At 48.6% G+C, this 19,197-nt stretch overlaps 1 protein-coding gene across 3 annotated transcripts in view; it reads left to right on the forward strand.

Annotated features, from left to right (window-relative positions):
* Positions 1-19,197, forward strand: part of NEDD4L (NEDD4 like E3 ubiquitin protein ligase) — a 138,131-nt gene continuing 118,934 nt past the window's right edge. For all 3 annotated transcript variants that reach the window (XM_065747097.1, XM_065747098.1, XM_065747099.1), the window contains exon 1: positions 1-151. In XM_065747097.1, the coding sequence (XP_065603169.1) occupies positions 104-151 (48 nt within the window). In that variant the 5' untranslated portion in view covers positions 1-103. The remainder of the gene's footprint in view (positions 152-19,197) is intronic.

Genomic DNA, 19,197 nt, shown 5'->3' on the forward strand with positions numbered 1-19,197 from the left:
GGAGGAGGAGGAAGAAGAGGACTGCATACCTGGGCCGGGGCAGCGATCCCCCGCTGAACCCCAGCGCGGAGCGGTTCCCGCGGGACGCCCGCTCGGAGGCTCCATGGCGACCGCGGCGGTGGAGCCGGTGTACGGGCTGGCGGAGGAGGAGGTGGGTCGGACCGGACTGGACCGGACCGGACCGGGGGGACATCGTTCCCATCCACAGGGGAGGATATGGGGATCTTCCCCCCCCCCTTCCCCTCCAACCAGTCGCGATCCGCGGGCGAAGGTCGAGGGTCGATGCGGACGGCTCCAGGAGCGGCCGGAGCGGTGCCGCCCTGCCCCGGGGCGGTGCGTGGTGCTGGGGACCGCCGCCGCTCGCCCCGCGGAGCCGTGCCGTGCGGCACCTGGCGGGGCCGGGCCGTGCCGTGCCGGTGCGCGCTCCCGCGGGGGCCCCATCCGCACCCGGGGACTCCGGGGCTCTGCGACCGGGGCATCTCCCCAGCCCGGCTCCGCCGCTGCCGGGCTGAAGGCGAGCGAACAAAGCGTGCCCCGTATCCGGCGCGAGCGTTCGACCTCGCGCTGAATGCCGGCGGCTCTGAGCCGACAGGACACGGGCGATCCGCGTCACCGCTCCCCCTGCGGAACCCGGTGGCGTCGGGAGCGGCACCGCGGCCCGAGCGGGCTGAGCGCGGGGCTGCTGCGGGGCCGGGGCACCGCGAGTCCGCCGCTGCGGGCGCCGCTCCGCCGGCGCTGCGCCGAACGTCGATGGCCGCGGGGGGCGGCGGTCGGGATGGCGGCTTGGATGCGGCGTGCCCTGGACGGGAGCTTCTCAGCTCCGCGGCGGAGGGGGGCTGGGCGTTTCGTGGGGGAGCGGTGCGATTTGTGGTTGCCGCGTGGTGTGGGGTGCGAAGGCAGCGAGAGGAGAACGCGGGGTGCCGGGCTGTGGGACTCTGTCGCAGCGTTGGGAACGGAACCGCGGTGTCCCAGATGGGTGGATGAGGATGTGCTGGTCCCTGGCTGCCTCCTCGGCACGTGCCGTGATGTCCCGTCGCAGCGGTGCAACCGTGCAGCGAGAGTTGGTTCTCTGCACTGCTGAAGGTGGTGGTGATGGTGGGCAGAGTAGGGCAGCGGTAATGTAAAAGCACAAGAGGCCACAGAGGGAAATAGGTGAAGGAGGGAGAAGGGTGAGGGAACACACAGGGAGCAGAGGCTGTGCCGTGCAGCCCAGCTGAGCCATCGCTGGGACACAGAGCCCTGGGGGAGAAGCTCTTGTAGGTACCTGCAGAGCAGCCGAGCCACACGTGTGTACTTGGACTGCCCATCTGGGCTCATCTGTTTCAAAAAGCAAAATCTGTTTGCTTGCCTCGACGGGTCATACTGTGTGCAGAGACGTTCGTTTTTTCTTCATGTATAGCTCAGTCTGAAATACAGCTTGTAGTTCTCTTCTATACTTTGCGCTTTGTGCAGTTTGTTTATAAATACTGGGACTGCTTTGTTGATAAATTCCGGACTACCTGTCCCCAGTATTCACTGTTAGGAAAAGTGAGTACTTCACAGTGATGCTGGTGCACAGAGGCATCAGCTGTTGTCCCAGCTCCTAGCACTGCGTTGTGAGGTCCTGAGCCGCTGAGTGCATCAGGACCATTGAGCTCCTGGCATCGTTAGGGCTGCAGAAGACCTTCAAGCACTGCTCACCCCTCCGTGCAAGCTGACCACGTTCCCACAGACCCTGGACACCTCCAGGGATGGGGACTCCACCCCTCCCTGGGCGACCTGTGCCAGTGCAGCACTGCTCTTTGGAGAAGAAATCTAGTTGAAAATGTAGTTGAATAAACAACACATCCTTAAAAAAAGGTCCCCGAGGAAGGTATACTTTCTCATGGCAACTTGTGCATGTGTGAAAGGAAACAGTACCTTGTCTCCTGCCTTTGCCTTTACATATCCTACAGTAGGAGCAAAGGCATTCCTACTGACTGCTCTCTGCAGCTCCGATGTTCTTATGCTTACAAGTTCCATTTGACTCCTGTGACTTGGAAAGATGCTCTGTGGAGATGCCGGCAGAGCCCAGCCTGGCTGTGGGGTGAGCAGTGGCCCCAGTGCTCTGGAGCTCAGTGTGCCACACACCCACTGTGTTCTGAGTGGCTTTGCTGCTGTGGGACAGCGTCCCCAGGGGTCTCTTGAAATGAGCGTGGCGAGGAGTTGCAGCATCCATGTCCTCCATGGGCTGAATAAGATCTGAGGCAGTGTGTGCTCAGCATTGCTGTGTCCCTGGTGGTCCCTGTCCTTCTGAGCTGCTCTGTTGGTGAACAGATCTTTTCCATGAGAGCGAGGAGGGGCCTCTTTGGGCACAGCCAGTGACATTGGCTCCTGGTAATCAGCAGTTATCAGTAGTAACTTTTTGCATTTACATTTGAAGTGGAAAAGCAGAACCACCCCACCGCCCCCCCACCCCCCTCCCTCGCCTCCGCCTGGAATTGGTTGCACAGATTCAAAGTGCATTGCATTCCCAGCACGTAGAGCTTGAAATGACGATTAGGAAGCACAGGCAAGGAAGCATTCCCCAAATGAAAGGCCCTGCCCGCCTACCAGCAGCGGCGCAATAGCAAAACGGATCGGCTGCGGTTCTCCCTGCCCCGGTCCCCGGTCCAGAAGGGTGAGGACTGACCCCGGCCCGGAGGCTGGTGCTGCGGGCCGGCCGTTGGAGGGCACTGTGTGGTGCTGAATGTCAGCACGGCGTAGCAATGCTCGAGGCTGCTGATGGGAGACGGGGGACCCCGCTCCCGGGGCGGCTGCTCGGGCTTACGCACACAGCCCGACCCGAGCTGTGGTTGACAGACAGCGGACGGGCTCCTCTTTGTATTGGAAATAGAGCCGGTCGCGGTGCCAGTGCCGCGATGAGGGAAGAGAGGTAGCATCCTAGGATGGTGTGGGACAAAAGAGCCGGGTATTGTGTTGGAATCGCATCTTCCAGTGATGAGAGGTGTGATGGGGTGTAATATTCATCCTCTTAAGGCCAAATGCAGCTTCATGTGCTGAACAGACCATCTCCATGGGTGCTGTATGATCCCAGAGGCCGTGTGAGGCACAGGGCTTGGTGCCACTGTCCTCATCCATTTGTATGTGAAGCCAAAGTGAGCATCTGCCATGGGGCTGTGTGGAGCAGCTGTGTGCTGGTGCTGTGATGAGTGGATGCACCCCTTGGTAGTTAAGTAGCAGGGTTAAGTCTGATTCCAGCTGCGTCAGCCTAAACAGGGCCCTTTTCATTATCCTGGAGGATTATATGGGGCCAAGACCTCTTGGTTAATTAAACTCTGCGGCATAAGAACTGAGGCTTTTCTGAGAGCTTCAGTCTCCAGCCTTTGAGCAGTGGTGGGGTTGGATCACTGCTAACTGCTTGGCTCAATTAAAATCAGATGCAGTATCAGTGCAGCAGTGGCTTGATCTGTTCAGTCCTGCAAACTCACCCAGTGTCAGTGAGCAGAGCGAGTGTCCGTCTTGTTCACGGAGGTCTTCACCTTTTGCTTTCATTGCTACTTCCTCTTAAATTTTAATTACATTGAACAAGGTGTTTTTTTTTCTCTGTAGCACTGGAAGAAATGCTCCTCGGCAGCTCTGTCCCTCTTTGAAAGAAATTGAGTGCAATCTTGTAAACACTGGGTTATTTTCAGATAAGCTCGGTAAGAATGCGGATGGCAGGTCCAGCGCTTTCAGGAATGCGGTTTTACTGCTGGTGCACGCGGTGTGTGAGCTGCTGCCATTTCGCTACCAAAATCGGTGAGCAGTTCACCTTCCACAGGGTTCAGGACTGCAGTTTTCAGTGCTTATCCCACTGCTGTGCCTGCTCTTTCCAGTGTGGGGTTCTTATGAATAACAGCCAAGTTCCTGTCCCCTGCTGCCTGCTCTCCTCCTGTCCCCTCCCATGAAGAAGGAAGAAAAACTAATGAAAGAGCATTTTGCACAGAAGAGCAGCAGACTCCTGGTAGTTTGCTATAGAATAAGAGACTTGGTTAAGTTGTACAGGCCTGGAGTGCAACTGCACTTAAAAGCACTTAAACAAAAATGCGTTATAAAATCTGTCTCATGGAGTCATGCTTGGATCATGAAACAAGCGCTGTGTGTTGGTTGTGGTGCATTTTTCCTCCCTCTGTTCTTTCAACCCGAATTCCCATGCACTGGCAGGATGTGGATATTTGTCAGAACACCGATTTCCAGGAATTAGGAACCTTGTTTAATTGAAAGAAATCTCCACAGTTCTGAGAACACGGGCAGGGATGAAACCATGAATGAGCTTTGCTCAGCAGTTATGCTATGATTCCTCGTTTTTGAGTCTGACTTCTTGGATTGGTATTGTTTAGTTGGTGTCGTGCCAACATAGGGATAGGTTTTCTATTTCTAATATAGTTAGTCTGCTGCAGAGTAACAGAACTCTACAGAGTGATGCAGAAGTGTGCTGTCATCTCCTGTGATGGTTTTCAGTGCTGAATAATCCTGGCTCGAGGCTGGAAGCATGCTAACATAATTTGCGCCTTTGTGTTTGTTTTCAGTAGGAAACTGTTCCAAGTCTTACACGTTTTTGAATGCCTTTCTGTAGGTTATCATGCCGCATCGCAGGCAGGGCTTTGGGGAGGTGGGAGTGATGGGGAAGCTCCAGCAGGAGGCCTGGGTGGTTCCTGGTTGCCTGGCGTGGCTGGTGCAGCTCAGCTGCTGGCCCCTTCCCCATGGGACTGACCCAAGGACCTGGGACAGTGCGCATACGGCCATCACCGTGGTGTGCTCCTTGCCATGTTCTTCTGCTGCTGTGATGAAGTTTTCCAGAGGAAGAAGCGTCATTTTATTTCCCAGTAATGAAATGATGTGGAAGATAAATGGGCAGTGAGGAATCAGTGTCGTGGGATGCGTCTGGGAAGGAGAGCTAGAGGTTTTGCTTTTGTGCTCTGCTTGCAGGTCTCTCCCATCTATTTGCCAGCTCCACTGAGCAGAGGCGAGGGCAGCTGCCTCGCACTCCACCTGATGCTGCGGTAGGAGTCACTTGCATTAGCTGTTGTCAGCTTTTGAAATAAAAATATTTCACTTTTTTATCATTCAGAAATCAGAGTAGGGATGTTTCTTCACATTTTCAGTACTGCATTTATTCCCTGCCTTTTCCATTGCTGTGTGAAAAATTGTTTATTTTCTTTTGCCGAACCAGAAGCATTTCACTTAAAACTATTTTTTGTCTGTTTGAATAAATGCTGAGATAACTGTTTTTTTCCAAGAAGGAATATTATTGGTGGAACTTATAAGTTGTCTTCACACCTCCTCATAGCCAGCTTATAAGATGGTTTGTTGTCATATCATGGTAGCTGAGGTCTTGCAGTCATCAGATCTTGATTCTGAAAATCAGCCTGCACCAGTCAAACCAAAACAGCAGGGTGAAGCTGAATTCCCCGTTGCAAACAGATTGCCTGTTGCCTCGGTTTTGAGTCCAGAGGTAAAGCGTTCCTCTCCCTGACAAGCTCCTGAGCTCTCAGGGCATAGAAGCTAGGAGGTAGCTGCATTTTGGCATTGCCTTTCTCTTATTCTTGGCATTTCCTTTCAGTGTAGGAAATCTTCTCTGGGCCAGGTCTATCTTTGGTTGGTGTATACTTTCTATGAAGTAAGGGGTGTACTTTTCATTATTCCTCTTCTTACACTTGTGTATGTACTTTGTTATATCTCACTGATCTACAGAGTTAAAATCAGCTCTATAGTAGCCAACCTCTAACTGTAAACAGCAGTTCCGTTGCTGTTCTGGAAGAGCTCTCAGACTCATTGCAGTGAGTTGCAGTGGGACTTTGGAAGGTGGCAGCAGGTGGGTTCTGGGTGCTGCCATGCAGTTTTCCATGAAGCATGCCCGGATCTGTCCAGTACTGCCATGTGGGGATCTGCTGTCGTTACCCAGCTATTGTACTTCTGGCAAAGATTTGGATGTGTGGCCTGGTAGGGTCAAGAAGATTGTCATCTCAGATCTAGTCTGGTACATTGCCAAACATTGCTCAGATGTGCTGCTCATTCTTTTTAATGCTTCTGAGGCCTAACACAACTGCCAAATGGTGAAGTCTGAAGATGTTAGTGTCAACAATTTACGGGTAGGTTCAGCCCGGTTCTGTGACGATTGGTGTGGGGGACCCACGCACCCACGCACCCACGCCCCAGGAAAGGGGAAGGGGAAAAGGGAGATGGGCCTAGAAACAAAACAGCGGCAACGATCTGAGGAGGAAAGCTAATTTACTAAATAAGATATCAGAAAACAAAATTACACAATATAATACAATATAATTGGAATTAAAGCTAATAAATCAAATAAAATGAGCAAGAGAGAGTGTCTGATAAACCAAAGGCCTCATGCTAATGCTGAAGGCGGATGGCAGTGAGCACCCACTGCTGAGTCCATCCCAAAGGAAAGAGAGTGTCCCGTGACCGCAGACAGTTTTTATCTTTCCCTCTGAGCGTAAACACGTAAGAACGCAAAGCATCGCAAAGTCCTCTGGGGAATGGAGTTCTTCTCCTCTGAGACAGGTATACCTGGAACTATCGATGATCCACGGAGCTGGAGCATTAACTCTTTAACTCTAAATGCACTACATGATGTTATGATGTGGAATACCAGTACCAAAAATCATAAAACCATGACAGTTAGAAATGACAGTTTCCCACTGGGGAAAGGCCTTGGTGGAGGCAAGGTGACTGTCCATGTTGAGACAGGAAATGGGTGGAAATGAAGTTGAACTGGCTGATCCTGTAAGAGGTTCTGATCTGCTTCTTTGTCCTCTTAATCAGCAAACTGGCCTGGGGAAAGAGGGAGTGTTCCTTCTGTAGTTAGAGGAGCACGAGGTGTGCCTGAAGGGAAGAAACAGGATGGCTGTGGCCTGGAGGAGAAGGGTTGGAAAAGTGGTGGCTGTGTGAGGAGCCAGTTCTTGTGCTGTGCTTGTCCAGGGCCCCAGCCTGAACGTGGCCATGTCCAGCGTGCATCTGCATTGGGAAGGCAAGCTCACCTTCTGGACTGTTTGTTACCTTTGGGGAAACTGCAATCTGTTTCTGCATGGAATTCAAACAAGACCTTGAAATTAATAGCTCCCCTTGCATGAGGGTCAGCTAAGTAGCCCCCAGATGCATTCAGTTTAGTAAAAAGACACCAGTCTAATGCATTTCCACTGTTGGAAGGGAGTTCCTGTTTTCTTTTTGCCTCAGGCCCTGTGTGAGTCAGTACGCATTGCTGTTTGCAGTCAGCTGCCCATCTTCTAGCTGGGCTCAAGACTGTAGCTGCTGGAGATGTGGAGTCAGAGGAGTGGTGGAGGAGAGTGTGTGCAGGCATGGGGGGGGTCAGACATCAGCAGTTTAGTGTTAGTGTGTGACCAGGTTGGTGCTGTGGGTCTGCTGAACCCAAGGCTCTGTCTGGAGTCATGACCCTGATGAAATCTGTGCTTGCTTTGTCTGAAGACAGCTCATCAGTCACCTTCTGGAAGTGGTAAATGGACAAACTGCTCCCTGAGTGAAGACGTGAAGGTTTTGTGAGTTTGTGGTAATGGTAGAGGTTGAAGGAAGGCACAGCATGGACAGACCCGCGCCTCTGCATTCTGCTGATGGTGGCTCAGCCTTTAAACAAAGTGGCAGAATTGCTGCTTTTGAAGCGGCAAGCAGCAGCTTACAGTACACTGCATTTCTGAGTAGGGAACTATACCATGTTTGACGTTTACAAATATAGTTAACCTCAAGCATCAGCAGTAGGGGTTGTGGAGGTAGAAGGCTTTGCTTCTCATCATTACCACCTATTAGTTTTGTTCCGGTTACGCCTGGTCATGACCAACCATGTGATGTTTTATTCCTCATTTCCAGTGTCTTTAGAGCAAAGTTTTATTCTTGAAGTCGGGTGGGAAATAGCAGACACCATGCAGCAGGTTCCCATGGAAGCTGATCTGGAGCCATGGGTGAGTAACGCCAGCTCCCGGCGCTCTGGCCTGAGGAGACATGTTGCTGCTGATGTTGGTGGGAGGGAGCTTTGCGATTTTGTTTCCCCCTGCAGGGCAGGTTGGTCTGAACAGTACGATGACACATCTGTGTCCTGGTGATATCCCTAATGGTGATTCACCTGCAGTTGCTGAGTGCAGGCCTATTAGGTAGTCTGATGTATCTTACTTCCTCAGTTCTACAGCAGTAACACCTCCCTGCTTCTGAACCTTACGGTCTCCTCCATCAGCACGTTGTCAGTTCCCTGGCTAGGTCTGGTGCTGGCTTTTGCTTGCAGCTCTGGAGCTAATCCTCTTCTAACCGTCATGGTTGGTAAGAGACTTGGTATGAGCCCAGCCCAGTCGTTATCAGGGCATTAGCAGGTTGAGAATGCCACGGTGCTTCTCTCCTTCCTTCTGGTGCTGACTGGAGACCTGCTGTTTGACTAGAAGTCTTCCTGTGCTGTGTCACTGTAGCTTCACCAAAGTCTTGATGAGTAAGAACTGCGCGTGCACTTTGTGCAGCTGTTTTTCTTCTTTCAACTTATCAAAGAAATGCTCAGTGTTCTACCTGCCACATATGTTTTTGTGCATCTGTTCCTCAGCGTGCAGTACAGCTCAGTGATGGCTGGATCCTCCCACGACCCACATGGGCCAAGAACAGTGAGCTCTGAGGTCAGCGCTGACCGTGCTTTGAGCAGCAGAGACCTCCAGTCCAATTTACATGAGGTAACTGAAGTTTCCAGAGCTGATGAGGTAGTGCAGCAGCTTTTCAGAGTGTTGTTTTTTTCCGTTGTGTAAGGCTCCTGTGTGCCTCGCTGCCTTTATCCCACGGGTTAGGAGATGGCTTTGTGTTGTGTAACCAAATGATCATGGATTTGCATGTTCTTCTCCGTCGGTAATAGCTCCAAATACAAATGTAAGGTAGCATCTCCTTGGTCGGGTGACCATCTGCACAGTAGATCTGCGGGGGCTTTGGCTGGACTTGTTTGGTTCCTAGTCTGTATGGCCCACGTGGCCCTGTAACACTGGGGCACACACATTACCTCGGGAACTCAGCTGCTCGATGGCACTGTTTTGATGCACGAGCTAGGCAGGAGGAAGGGGCTCAGCTGGGCCACCAGTAAGGCTGGGATGAAGGTCTACCATCAGCATAGGGCTGAGTAGTTCTGGGACCTGGCCTGGGTCTGGGGCTTGGGGCAGGGGCAGCCTGGATGGGTGGGTGGATGTGAAGTCCAGGTGCAGGTCGGTGTGAAGTGCTGCTGTGGAGGCCTGGGTTTGTTTTGCTGGTTTCTATTGGGGCTTAAAAGACAAAGAACAGTGAAAAAGCCTTAACTAAGCAGGTGTTAATTAGCAAGGAGGGCCATTTGTCACCTGATGGGTGCAATTCTCTTAAGGCAAGATTCCGAGAGATCTCTCTTGGAATCTTTCAGAGCCGTGGGTTACTCAGAACTGACTTCTAACAAGTATCCACAAATTCCTTAGAATTAAGAAAGTAAAATATGTAGTTTAATATTTTTTTCAACTTTTGTGGAACTCTTCTGTTATCTTTTGACCACATATGAGAGAAATGTACCTTTTTCCCGTAGAATGTGTCCAGATCTGTTGTTAGAGCTGGTGCTTCATGCGGACCTCAGTAGTGATTTCACATCATTGCATTCTGATTGATTTAAATGACAATATTTAAAAAGGAAATGCCTCTTCACCTGCTTGAGCAGATCTAGCAGAAACCTGCATTATTCTCTTGTCCTGCTGACAGCATAAGTGTACCGTTGTTCTGCTGTGTTCTTCCTGTGTGCTGTGATGTTATTTTGGTCCTGGCCAGCTCTGTTCTGAGCACCATAGCCACACTCACACTGCATTTCCTGCGGCAGGAGATGGTTGGATGTAACTGTGCACATAACTGATGTGAGCCCATTTCCACCTCTTGGTTATGGTGAGCAGCTCATCAACCAGGTGCTGCTTGCTGCAGCGCGTCCATCCCTACAAGTGACACAGGCTTTGTTTGGGATTGCCAAGGCTTGCACAAGAGGCTAAGCTGTGACTGGGTGCAGAAAACCCACACAGGGAAGTTCGAGGGCTGTAACCTTTAACCAGTCTCCCCAAACATTGCTATCACATTTGATTTTTGGTAGCTTAGGATGTGTGCTTCAAACACCGTGTTTACAGCATTTGGAAAATGAAACAAAGGTCCTCAGCCATGTGCAGCAGTGTAAGCTGAAATGCATCTGCTGATAGGATGTGATAGCACAGGAATGTGTGACAAAGGCCCCATGTGTCGTTGCTGGCGTTGCTGTGGAAACTTGCATTTTAGCACTGTCTGGTTTTGGCATGCAATACTCAGCATTGTGATGGAATCCCAGTGTTATCCTGATGATATAGAGAGCTGAGGCACTGCTGCAGCTGGAGGGTGATCCCAGTGGTGGGGTTGGGGCTGATGCACTGCTGACTGTGTTGTGCTGGGGTCTGACCTGAGGCTGCTCCCACCAGAGTCAGGCAATTTCCCATGTGTGTCCCGGGCTGGTTTTGCTTTCCAGGGTGCCCTCTGACAGCAGAACTCCCTGTGATGTTGGGGATTGGGAGGACTGGAATGGCCATGGAGATGTGTACGGAGCTGTGGGCTCTGTCCCCAGATGGGGTGCATCTGAGAGCCACACTGGGGAAAAACCCAGTGCTTCCCCAGCACTCAGAGCCCCTTGGAGACAACAGTGTGGTCACTGGTGGGGGTGAGGGCACCATGCAGTGGCTGAGAGCTGCTGTTGTGTTTTCTTCCTTGATGTCTCTGGAAATCCAGGGCCCATATGTGGAAAAGCCACCTACAGGTCTTGTCTGCACTTCCTGAATTTTCCTCCTTTGACATTCACATAAGTGATGCGCTTGCCTAGCAACAGCCCTTTTTTTTTTTTTTTTCTCTTTTCCATGTAGAAATGCTTTTATTTCTTCCTGCTGGGTTTCCTGATCTTGTCCCTGCATTCTGGCAGTTGCCTCTCCTTCCCGCTGGGCATGCAACCAGCAGAAACAGCCAATCCTGTGCTGTGGAGAGCAGGAGGTGCTGCAGAGTGATATGGAACAGTGGAAGCAAACAACAGCAGTGCTTTATACCTGGTGATTAATGAGCTCTAAGCTTAATGAGGTCCTCTTGCTCCCTGTCACCAAACCCATGGCTGGCACATGTGTCTGAAGCCCTGTGCTCCCCTTTCACACCTGCGCTCTGGGCAGACAGTGCCACGGAGGTCAGGGTGGCTGCAGGAAGGAGAGCATGGCATGGGGAGAGGTTGCCCTGTGGGCAGGAGGAGAAGGCAGAGTGGGAGCCCCTGGCACCCCAGCAACCATCCACGTTGTCCCCTCTGGGAGGAGAAACATCACTGGCGAACAAGGAGGGTTCCACCTGAAGACGAATTTCCATATCCCTGAGTGGGTTGAGGGCTGCAGGGGCTGCGTTGCAGTTTGTAGAGCTGGGCTGGGGGCCTGGAGCGAGCTGCTGCAATGCCAGCCTTGTAGAGCTGTGGTCCTCCTGATTATGTTGAGGTATTCCTTCTAAACCTTTGTGATTCCAGTGATCCTGTAGGAGGCATGTGTTTGTTAAGACTTCTGGATCGAGGCTGTCAGGGACTTTATTGCTTGGTACATTGAGAAACAAGGGCAGTAAGAATCTGCTGAGATTCTTAATGAAGAAATAATAATAAAAAGATTCTGATTCTTTTTATTGAGGGAAGAAAAGGTTTCTGTAGAGCAAAAGAGTTAATGACAATTACATATTTAAGATAAACAAGGAACTTGTAGTTATTTAATGCCAGGTTATGAGGAAACGCTTGATGCTTATCTGGCCTTTACTGTTAAGGTTTGATGCATGAAAATGTTTTCTTAACTTTTAGGTTTGGTGCCTGATCTCTGGTTACGGTCTTTTCTCTTTATATTTTAGACAGAGGCAGCATTCATTGCTCTTTTCAGAAAAGCTGTAAGCCCCTCACCACCACTGAACAGGCCATTAATGTCACCTCAGCCTCCGGTCCTATGTAGCCTGAAGGTTGTTTTATTGACATAGAGATTACTCTGCTAGAGAAATTGAGATTTCTAGTCAAATGGAAAGACATGCTTATTGGTAAGTGGATGCAGGGCATGAGCTGCAGTAGGCAATCACTTGAGGAAAGTATTTTTTCCTTGAGAGGTTTTTTCTTGTTCTTTTTTTCCCCTTTATATTACGTAAATGCTTTAAATACCTGAAAGCTGTGTCAAAAGAGGTGTATGAAAGCACAGAGCAAAGTGTGTATTTTATTTTATTTTATCTTATTTTATTTTATTTTATTTTATTTTATTTTATTTTATTTTATTTTATTTTATTTTATTTTATTTTATTTTATTTTATTTTATTTTATTTTATTTTATTTTATTTTATTTTATTTTTTTCAATGTTCTGACTTCACTTTTGGAAGATGGAACTTTACAGCTGATGGATGCAGAAATATTTAGAAAATAGTAGTTCATTCGGGAGTAGGTTTTGCATGCCAGTAGAACAGTGGGGCTGACCAGCAGTCTGAGAGAGTACACATGGACTGGTGTGGCTGCAGCAGGGGCAGGCAGGTGGAGGTTAGGAAATGGCACTGCCCCAGAGCGTGGTGGGCATGCAGAAAGCTCTCCGACACAGTGGGCATGGTCCCGAGCTGCTGGAGGTTGAGAAGTTGGGGCACTACTGTTGGATGCTGGGTTTGGTGATGTTGTGTGTGCAAGCTGGACTTGGTGGTCCCTTTCAGCTTTGCATATTTGATGGATGCAGTCTGTGATTCTCTGTGGTCTGCCTTATGGAGAAGGTGTGGGTGAAGGACTTTCCAGCAGCAGCAGTGAAAAGAAAGGTTTGACCTCTTCCCTTTGCCTTTCTGAGCTCCAGTCACAGCTGTGTCAGAAAACAAGGCCAATGCATGTTGCACATCATCTTGGAGGTGATGGCCCCTCAAGATTTCTCCAGACCTCTGCGGTTCCTTGGGAAATAGCTGTGAAAGGACCTGAGGGGCACCAGTGTCAGAATGCTGTTGAAGAGTATTTCGCAAACAAACAGCATGCCAAAGTCACACCCTTTTCATTCAAGGAGTGTTTTTTGGGAACACTGCTGGTGAGAGTCTTCCCTTTATTCCAGCTGTTCTGTGATTTAGAGTTGGTTGATTGGTTTTGGCCGTGCTGCTGTTGGAGTAGAATGTGAGCTAGTTGGAAAACTACTGGGCTACAAAGCTGCCGTGCTTCTTTCTTAGAGATAATTAAAATGAAACGAGACAAGGTTGTTGCAAAAGGTTGCAAGCTTAGTGATTAATGCTAATATCTCACTCTTATTTACTACCTTGCATCTTTGGCAGCCTGCCTGTTGGGCCTTTTTTCTGTGTTAGTCACTTTCCCATCCCATGTTGATTTCTTGCTCCCTGGGAGGGACTTGTGCCTTTCCTCTTCAGTGGTGTTTTCTCCAGCTCGTAGCTGTGCTGTTCCCTGCAGCATCACTTTGAGTTCATCAGCTTAACCAGCTATCAAGTTGTTCTTTTTTTGCAAAGTGGAACAGAGAACACATATCTGTGAATTACCCCTGGTTCACAGAGCTTTCGTTTGGTGGTTTGTGTCTGTATGCCAGTGACCATCAGGCTCTTCTTGCAGCTGAGCCTTCCTTGGTGAAACTGGCCATACACTAGAAGTGCTATACACTTCTCCATGCCTAGGGTTGTGTCTGTTCCTGTTCCCCACAGCATGTGTTGGACAACAGATCCAGGTTGAACAGAGATCAGATGGTCACAGGAGTTTTTGAACCAGTGAAGCCCACCTGTTTATATTCAGTTTGTATTCAGCAAAGCTTTCAGTTGGTGCACAGCAGGAGTGTGTAGTACAGCTTTCTTTCAGGAAACAGAAGTATGAAGCTACAACAGTCTCTTCAAGCTTCAGTTGATTGGTCTGACCTGAGCCCTTCCCATCCATAGGTGCAGTGACCACGAGCAGCAAACTCAATTAGCTCCATGGATTTAGCTGGTGTACAGTCAAGTCTCCTTTATTGGGCACATTTTCTGTCAGGTGCCTGCTGATGAGCTTTTGTGGATGCAGGAGAGGGAGGTCAGATGCTGGGAGGTGCTGAGAATGCATGGTGGTGAAGGCAGGCACCCTTTTGACTGTAACTGCAGTTTGCTTAATCCAACCTATTTCAGCTTGGTCACTTAGAATCCACTGCATCTAAGTCAGTGTTATGTTGTTTTTTAATGAAAGCTTTCTGTTTGTTTGTAATTTGTTGATACCTGTGTAGGGGTTTGAAAGTCAATGTGATCTCTTGGGGAAAGGATAATTTTCTGAAGTTCCTTTCATTATGAGGTGTTTTCATTTGTCCTCTGTATTGTGTTCACATATACACCTATCAGACTCATTCTTGAGTGGCCTGCACAAGGTAAAATGCTCAATTTTCTCTTGTTATCTTTGTTGAAAGTCCTTTGAGATGTTGATGCCAGCAGGTCTAGAGAAAGGATCCTTCCCTTCTACACTTAAAGTGCCATGCCCAGTTCTGGGCCTCTCGGCACCAGAGAGACCATGGCAAACAGGGTGGAAGCTGTTCACTTGGTTTGTAACTTGGTGAAGAAATCTTGAATCGCTGTGCCCTCTGTTCCCATCTTTTTTTCTGGTTCTTCCAAGAACATGCATCTGTGCTTCTCTGGGACAAGGTCCTGCTCTGATATGATGAATGACTGACCTTATTACACATCTCTTGCAATACATGGATTCTGAATGTGCCCTTTGTTCTGTGCATTGAGCTACGTTCTGCATCCAGAATGCCTGGCAGAACACAAAGTCCATCCTTTGTTTTGGATAATGAGTGTTGAATATTTTAACGAGTGTTTCTCAGTCTAGTCAGTATCAAGTACCGTTTTAGGAACAAGTGGCTGAGCTAATCTCTGAGCTCTGTCCTGTAACAATCCTGTTATTTATGTCAGAAAGATGAGTGTATCTCATTAAAGGCTATTAACAGCATTTCTGCGATGCAGATATGGCTGCAGGGTGGTTCTGGGTGCCTCAGGAGCAAGGACACTGCTCACCAGATTGCATGCAGAAAGGGAGACATGGATCTGGATGTTGCTCACCTACTGTAGGTAGCATATAGTCTAATGAATGCTGACACAGCTCTGCAGTATTAAAAACAAACATGCAAACGCTGCTCCCCAGTTAAACCACTTAGCTGTTTTACAGGTGTGCTGTTGCCAGGCAGAAATAATGCATGTGTTATAAAAGCCCATAGGTTTGCTAGCCATAGGATTACCATTGTTTTTGAGCATTGATCTTACGTCCTTTATGTAAGAAAGGTGGTAAATGCTTTTCTTTCTCCTGAAACATGTCTTAAATTCACATGGGAAATAATCTCTCTGCTAAATTACTTAAATTTATTCTCCTGTACTGGTCATGTTTGTGTTAATGTGGTTTTAGTATAGCAGATTCTGCATGTTATCTGAATTTTATCCACATCTCCAGCTGATCCTGAGGTTGTTCCTGGCACAGGTTTCCAGAGAGGTGGTGGTGTCCTGTCCATGCAGACACCTGAGGTCAGGCTGAAGGGTCTCTGTGCACCTGGTGGAGCTGTGTGTGTCCCTATGCATTTCAGGGAGTGGGACCAGGTGGTCTTTTAAGATCTCTTCCAACTCAAACCATTCTGTGATTCTGTATAGGTGTGCACATGGAAGAAGGGAACCATCTGCTTCCTTCTGGGACATGCATCAGGAGAGCCTGTGATTGCTCCCTTTCCAACCCAATCAATTACTTCTGCATTAAAAACTACACAGTTCTCTCATTCCTTTAGTGATGCTCTAGTTTTGAACTATGAGGGCTCCTCTCAAAGAGAAGGAGATGAGTGGGATGAGAGGGGGAAGAGCTATTGGGAGGGCAGCACCTTCTGTTGGATGAGCAGGACTGGTCATGCTCTGCACTTTGCCAAAATTTATATTCTGTTCCTTACCAGACTGTGATGAGTAAGTGGATGGTGCATGTGAAGATGGTCTCCAAGTCATAGAATCATTAAGATTTGAGATAGTACCTCTAAGATCTCCAAGTCCAACCATAGACCCAGCCTCTCTGCCCCAAGCCTGTAGCAACACATGGGGCTGTTGTGCCCAAAGGGCAGCACCCAGCTCTTGGTCTTCTTAAAGCTCCTACAATGTGGATATTGTACATCTTCAGAATATGTCTTCTGGGGAGAATGAGTAATTCTGAGTAGAGTGGCACACTGTCTGACTGCAAACTGCATGTCTGTGCCTTCTCACAGGTTGTGGGTCTGTGCTCTGGTGTTCAGAAGGGGTCACAACCAAGCGTGTAGCTCCACCTGTTTGCATGATACAGGTCCCAGAAGTGAAGAAGCTGAAGCAGCGTGCAGCTCAGAGCTGGCATCAGATCCCTCCTGTCATCCTGCTGCAGTGAGTGCTCTTTGGAGGCACCCTGTATTTCCATCCCTGTAGGCTCTGGTGCCAAGAAGTGCATTTTTATAATGGCCTGAGGAGAAAGCTGGTGCTTAAAGCATTCAGAGGAGCACAGAGCACCAGGGATGATGACAGAGCAGAGCTGTGAGCTCTGCAGGGTGCACTGTGCCCCTCAGCCAGGGGCTGGCTTTGTTTCCTGCCCCTTTGCAGCTGAGTGCTGGGAGAAGGCTGCATCTCATGGGCAGTGGCTTCAGCCTGTGCTCCTCTCAGCTGTGGTGCAAGCACCTTGGAAGCAGTAAAGCAAAACCAGGATACCAGAGCATTGTGCTCTTATGGTGGGAGTGCATCCCCCCATCAGCACGGCTTATGGGCTGGTTTCTCTTCTGCTAATCAACACAGAGACCACCACTGCAGTAATTCATCCCTGTGCCTCAAAATCTTCAGGGAGCAGCACGTGCAGCCACATGTGCCTTAAGAACACACTGCAGTACTGCTGCAGGATACAGCCTGGTGCCAGAAACAGGGCCCACAACAGGGGATTGACAGTGGACAGGCTGGGGGCCAGGCTGCTGGGCTGGCTGGCAGCAGCAGTGTGGATGTGTTGGAAGGAGTTCCTTCACCGGGGAAGACTCGTAACTCTCACAGTGACGTTAATTATTAACTTCAGCTGAGAGCTGAAAGATCTAATTTCGTTTCTTGTTGGGTAATAGGGTGATTCATGCAGGGAAACAAACTGTGCTGGAAAATGGAATCTGTGAAAATAAGCGTTCCTGCTTTCTGGTCAAAGTGAAGCCTGCTTCCTTTTAGCTGTGCTCCAGAAAGCAGCAGCTGATGGTGAGGTGACAGGAGCAGCTGGATCCAGGCCTGGATGTCCCCAGATTGGGCTCTGTGTGGCCCATGCAGTCCCATCCCTCTGTCAGTAGGGCTGCTCCAAAAGTAACACCTCCGATGTTCTGCAGGTGCAGATTTGTGTGAGCACAGCATTCCAGCTCTGGTTCATCGCTGGTGAAAATTTGCAGCTATTGGTGCCAGCTGTGCTGAAAAAAATAGTATTTTGTAGCTGAGACTTTGCTTTATTAAGTAGTGTTACTGTACTCTTGATAGCTGTCACAGTTCCTCTGGAAACCAATAGGAGGCATTACTTCTGGAGCGATGTAGGGATGCTTTAAGTAGGCTGCTCCTGCTATGCAAATGAGATGCAAATGAAGCAGGTTGCATCAGACAGTCCTTCCATGTGTATTGTTTAGCTTTTGAAAAGAAATTTTGGTGTGTTTGTTTAAAAAGACAAAAAGAAACAGCTGAGACGTGAACCACTGGGGTCACTTGCAGCTTACTTTGAAATTTGGTTTTTTTCCCCAAAAAATTCTTGCCTTTTTAAGATCTTTTAGATGGAAAGCTTTCTTAAGGAACAGTATTTGGAACCACTCTAGTGGATGCAGCCTGTGATGAACAAAAAACATTTGTGTGAGTTATGCCAAGATTGGATGAGCAAGACCTTAAAGCCTGGTGCTGTTATGTAAATCCACTGCATTTGGGACAAGCTGTGGTCAACATGAAATGCAGAACTACTTTTTTTCCCCCCTATCAGAATGTTTTTAAAAACCCCAGCAAACTCATAATTGTTATTTCTTGTGTTCTGATATTGATGCAGAGACTGAATGGGAATCAGATAATGTAACTGTAAAGTTAAAGGCGAGAGAACGGTGTGAGGTGTGAGCAGTGTGGATTCAGGCTGTGCTTGTTGAGAGGCACATGTTATTGCTCATTTGCTGACATTTATATTCAGCAGAAGTTGTCTTCTCAGTTCTTCATAGGTCTCAAATTCACATGGTCATTACTTTTGCCACAAGACTGACTTACTCAAGTAGCAGAAGGTGTATACAGCTTCCAGAGGAGCAAGACCTCCAGACCATCAAAGCTTGCGTAAAATCTTAAAAACAAAAATAAAATGAGGTGCATGGTAAAAAATAAAATGAGGTGCATGGTAGAATCATGTTACGGTGCTGTTGTTTCAATAGAGAGGAGTTTAGGAACAAGTAAAATGTAAGCATTCTTGGTGTGCCTGGGCACTGCAGTCACAGAGCACCGAAGGAATACTCCATGAGCAGCATGAACCCAGGTCCCACTGAAGTTCTAGAACCACAGCCCTTATTTCATCCTTTCTGCTATCACAGTTGATCAGGCTTGCTGTGAACAAAGCTTCAGACAAAGTCTTTTTGTAGTAAATGAATGCACTGAGTGCTGAAATTGTAGAATGAAGTTTAGTGCCAGCAAAGTTCACTCATCTTTCCAAAATGGCTTTTGGGTAGCTCCGAGGATTTGTTAGCTCTGTGCTTTGCTTTATAACATCCCTGCTCGTCCTTGTATGGCTCAAACCGTGATGAATCAGATTACATCGCATTACCTATAACTGAATTTACCACATTGTTAGTTGAGCACTAATTTTCTATGGCATTGTTCTCTCTGTTCTTAGCATTGCCACGGTGGGATGCATGTGCATGAATTGCAGTAGGTGTCACAATCCAGCATTAGTACTTTGTAATTGGAAGGCATAATTATTGACATTACAGTCACATTTGGTTTTAGGTTTGAGCAGAAGAGAAAAAATCTTTTTATTTATTTAAGCTTGGAGCTCTGTGTCTTTACATTTTCTTTTTTATTGCTTGCTTACAAGAGCCTTCCTCTTGATGCAAACTGTATGCGGACTTCAGTCGAGCGCATGCATTTAATCAGCAGTATTTTCTAGTGCTTCGCCGCAGAAGTCTTTGAAAACAGTGGTTTTAATGTCTGCATAGCTGGAGCCGAGATAAGATGTCTGGGCTGCTAAAGCA

The sequence above is a fragment of the Cyrtonyx montezumae genome, unplaced genomic scaffold, assembly GCF_038088225.1.
Source record: "Cyrtonyx montezumae isolate F1298 unplaced genomic scaffold, pur_monq_1.0 scaffold_41, whole genome shotgun sequence".
Lineage (NCBI taxonomy): Eukaryota > Metazoa > Chordata > Aves > Galliformes > Odontophoridae > Cyrtonyx > Cyrtonyx montezumae.